At 64.9% G+C, this 2,281-nt stretch overlaps 1 protein-coding gene across 1 annotated transcript in view; it reads right to left on the minus strand.

The window, feature by feature from the left end:
* Positions 1 to 329: 329 nt before the first annotated feature.
* Positions 330 to 2,281, minus strand: part of LOC103771183 (sterol 26-hydroxylase, mitochondrial) — a gene marked incomplete at its 5' end in the record, with an annotated part of 2,495 nt that continues 543 nt past the window's right edge. Inside the window, 8 exon segments of the mRNA XM_008938473.1 lie at positions 330 to 455; positions 542 to 742; positions 846 to 927; positions 1,176 to 1,342; positions 1,658 to 1,679; positions 1,681 to 1,804; positions 1,943 to 2,140; positions 2,218 to 2,276. Of these exon segments, the coding sequence (XP_008936721.1) occupies positions 330 to 455; positions 542 to 742; positions 846 to 927; positions 1,176 to 1,342; positions 1,658 to 1,679; positions 1,681 to 1,804; positions 1,943 to 2,140; positions 2,218 to 2,276 (979 nt within the window).

Consider the following 2,281-nt stretch of genomic DNA (forward strand, 5'->3'; position numbering starts at 1 on the left):
GCCCCCTCCCCACATCCCCCCTGCCCTGGCAGAGCTCGTGGGTCCCCGGTGCAGCCCAGCTGGGCACAGGGCGGGGGGGACACAACCCCTCGTGGCATGTGAAAGGCACAGCAGTTCCCCAAACCTCCTGCTGATTTGAGGTAGGGGGATACTAGTGCTCCAGGGGAAATTTGGGGGCATCCCTCATCCCCCTCTCTTCCCCACAGTGGGGCTGGGAGCTCCCCAGCCCAAGCGGGGCAGGGTGTGGGTGCTGGGGTGGGTTCCCGCCCCTCCTCGTGGGGCAGCAGGGGTCCCCACTTGGCACCCAGGTTATGGGGGTTGGCACGCAGTCACGGGGCTCCTGGGCGAGCAATGAATTCCAGGTTGATGGGCTTGTCGGCCACCAGGACTATGCGGGACACGGACGTCACCTCCACGCCACGGGGGTCTGGCCGCACCTCAAACGCCTGGATGATCTGTGGGGAGAAGGAGGGATGGCAGTGCCTCAGGGGCCCCCATCCCAGCTTGTGGCACATCGCCCGTGGCGGGGGTCCCTGCTCACCCTGGCGAGGGCCAGGTGCATCTCCAGCTCGGCGATGCGGCGGCCAACGCAGGCGCGGACCCCGTAGCCGAAGGGGATGGAGCTGAAGGGGGGGTGGGGAGAGCCGTGGCCCCGGAGCCAGCGCTGGGGAAGGAACCGCTCGGGCTCGGGGAAGTACGTCTCATCGTGGGACATCGCATAGTGTGCCAGGACGAAGAGGGTCTGCAGGGCAAGAAGTTGGGGGTGTATGGGGTGTGTGTCTTAATGACCCCCCACCCAGTCCCACCATGTGCAGAGGGGTCCTTGCAGCATGGCCCCCACTCACGTTCTTGGGGAAGAGGTAGTCTCCAATGACAATGTCCTTCTCATAGAAGACCCTGGCGTTGGTGGGCACCACGGGATAGACCCTGGGATACAGAGAGAGTTAGGGGGGCAGCAGGACCCATCTGTGGACCCCAGAGGGAGACAGTCACAGGTAGGAAAAGGGGAAGCATCTTCCACTGCTCAGCAGCTCCATTCTCCTCCCCAGGGAGGATGGGCATAGCCCTGAAGGATGGAAATCCAGCTCCACATCCTGCCTGGGGGCAAGAAGGGACTGCCCCGGGGAAGGGGCCCGCGACTGGAACTCTGGGGCAGGGGCAAGGCCAGGCTGTACCTCAGCGTCTCCTTGATAACGGCCCGAAGCATCGGCATCTTGGGGATGTCCTCAGCACCGGGGAACCGGGTGTCAGGCACGACAGCTTTCAGCTCCTGGTACAGGGTCTCCTGGATGCCCGGGTCCCGGGAGAGATGGTACAGGGCCCAGGACAGCGTGTTGGAGGTCTGGGGGAGTGGAGCACCGAGAGGAGCAAGGGAGACGGGGCTGGTACCCGAGCAGCCCTGTGCCAAATGTGGCACCAGAAAGCCCCCCGCTCCGATATGCAGGAAAGGCAGGGGTGAGGTGCAGCGAGCCCTGGGGCAGGGAGCGGGGCAGAGGACAGGGTCTTGCTGACATATCCCTGAGGGTTTGCACCTGTGGGGTGCCAGACCCCGAGCCACCAGCCCAGAGCTTGTAGGGGCTGGGGAACATGGCCCTGCGGCCTGCCCCCAGCACGGAGCTCAGCGGGGAGCCCCCGGCGGCAGCTGCCCGGCTCTCACCGTGTCCACGCCAGCCAGCAATGCCATAGACCTCATCCAGGCTGAGCCTGCCACTGGCCAGCAGGTAGCTCAGGTAGCCGGACACCTCCTTGCCCCGCTCCACCTGCCCTTCCAGCTCCTCCATCTTTCGGTCAATCAGGGTCTTGCCTGCAGGGACAAAGAGCAGGGCCCATCGCTGACCAAGTGAGGGCAGCTGAAAGGACATGTGGCCAGGGACTGCCCCACTTTTGAGGGTTCTTAGGGAGTCCGACCCCACTGTGCAGGGTCCCTGTTGTCACCGCTCACCGAAGGCGAAGATGGTGTCCCAGCTGTCCAGGTAGCGGTCCCAGAAGGGCAGCACCTTGCGGCTCCATCGGGGCAGGACGGTGGCAAAGATGGAGTTCTTGAACATGAGGTTGATGGAGTCAATGAAGCGCTGGGTCTCGGCAGGGACCTGCTGCTTCAGGCACCCGATGCGGGTCTCGAAGAGGATATAGGAGATCCCTGGGGGGAAAGGCCTCATCCAGACCCCCGCGGGGAAGGGAGGAGCTGGGCAGGGGTGAGGGGTAGGACCCCCCTACCTTCCAGGGCGAAGCGGTAGAGCAGGTTGGCCACGTCCCCCACCAGCACCCCTGAGGGGCTGCG

The sequence above is a fragment of the Merops nubicus genome, unplaced genomic scaffold (genome assembly GCF_000691845.1).
Source record: "Merops nubicus isolate BGI_N331 unplaced genomic scaffold, ASM69184v1 scaffold32134, whole genome shotgun sequence".
NCBI lineage: Eukaryota > Metazoa > Chordata > Aves > Coraciiformes > Meropidae > Merops > Merops nubicus.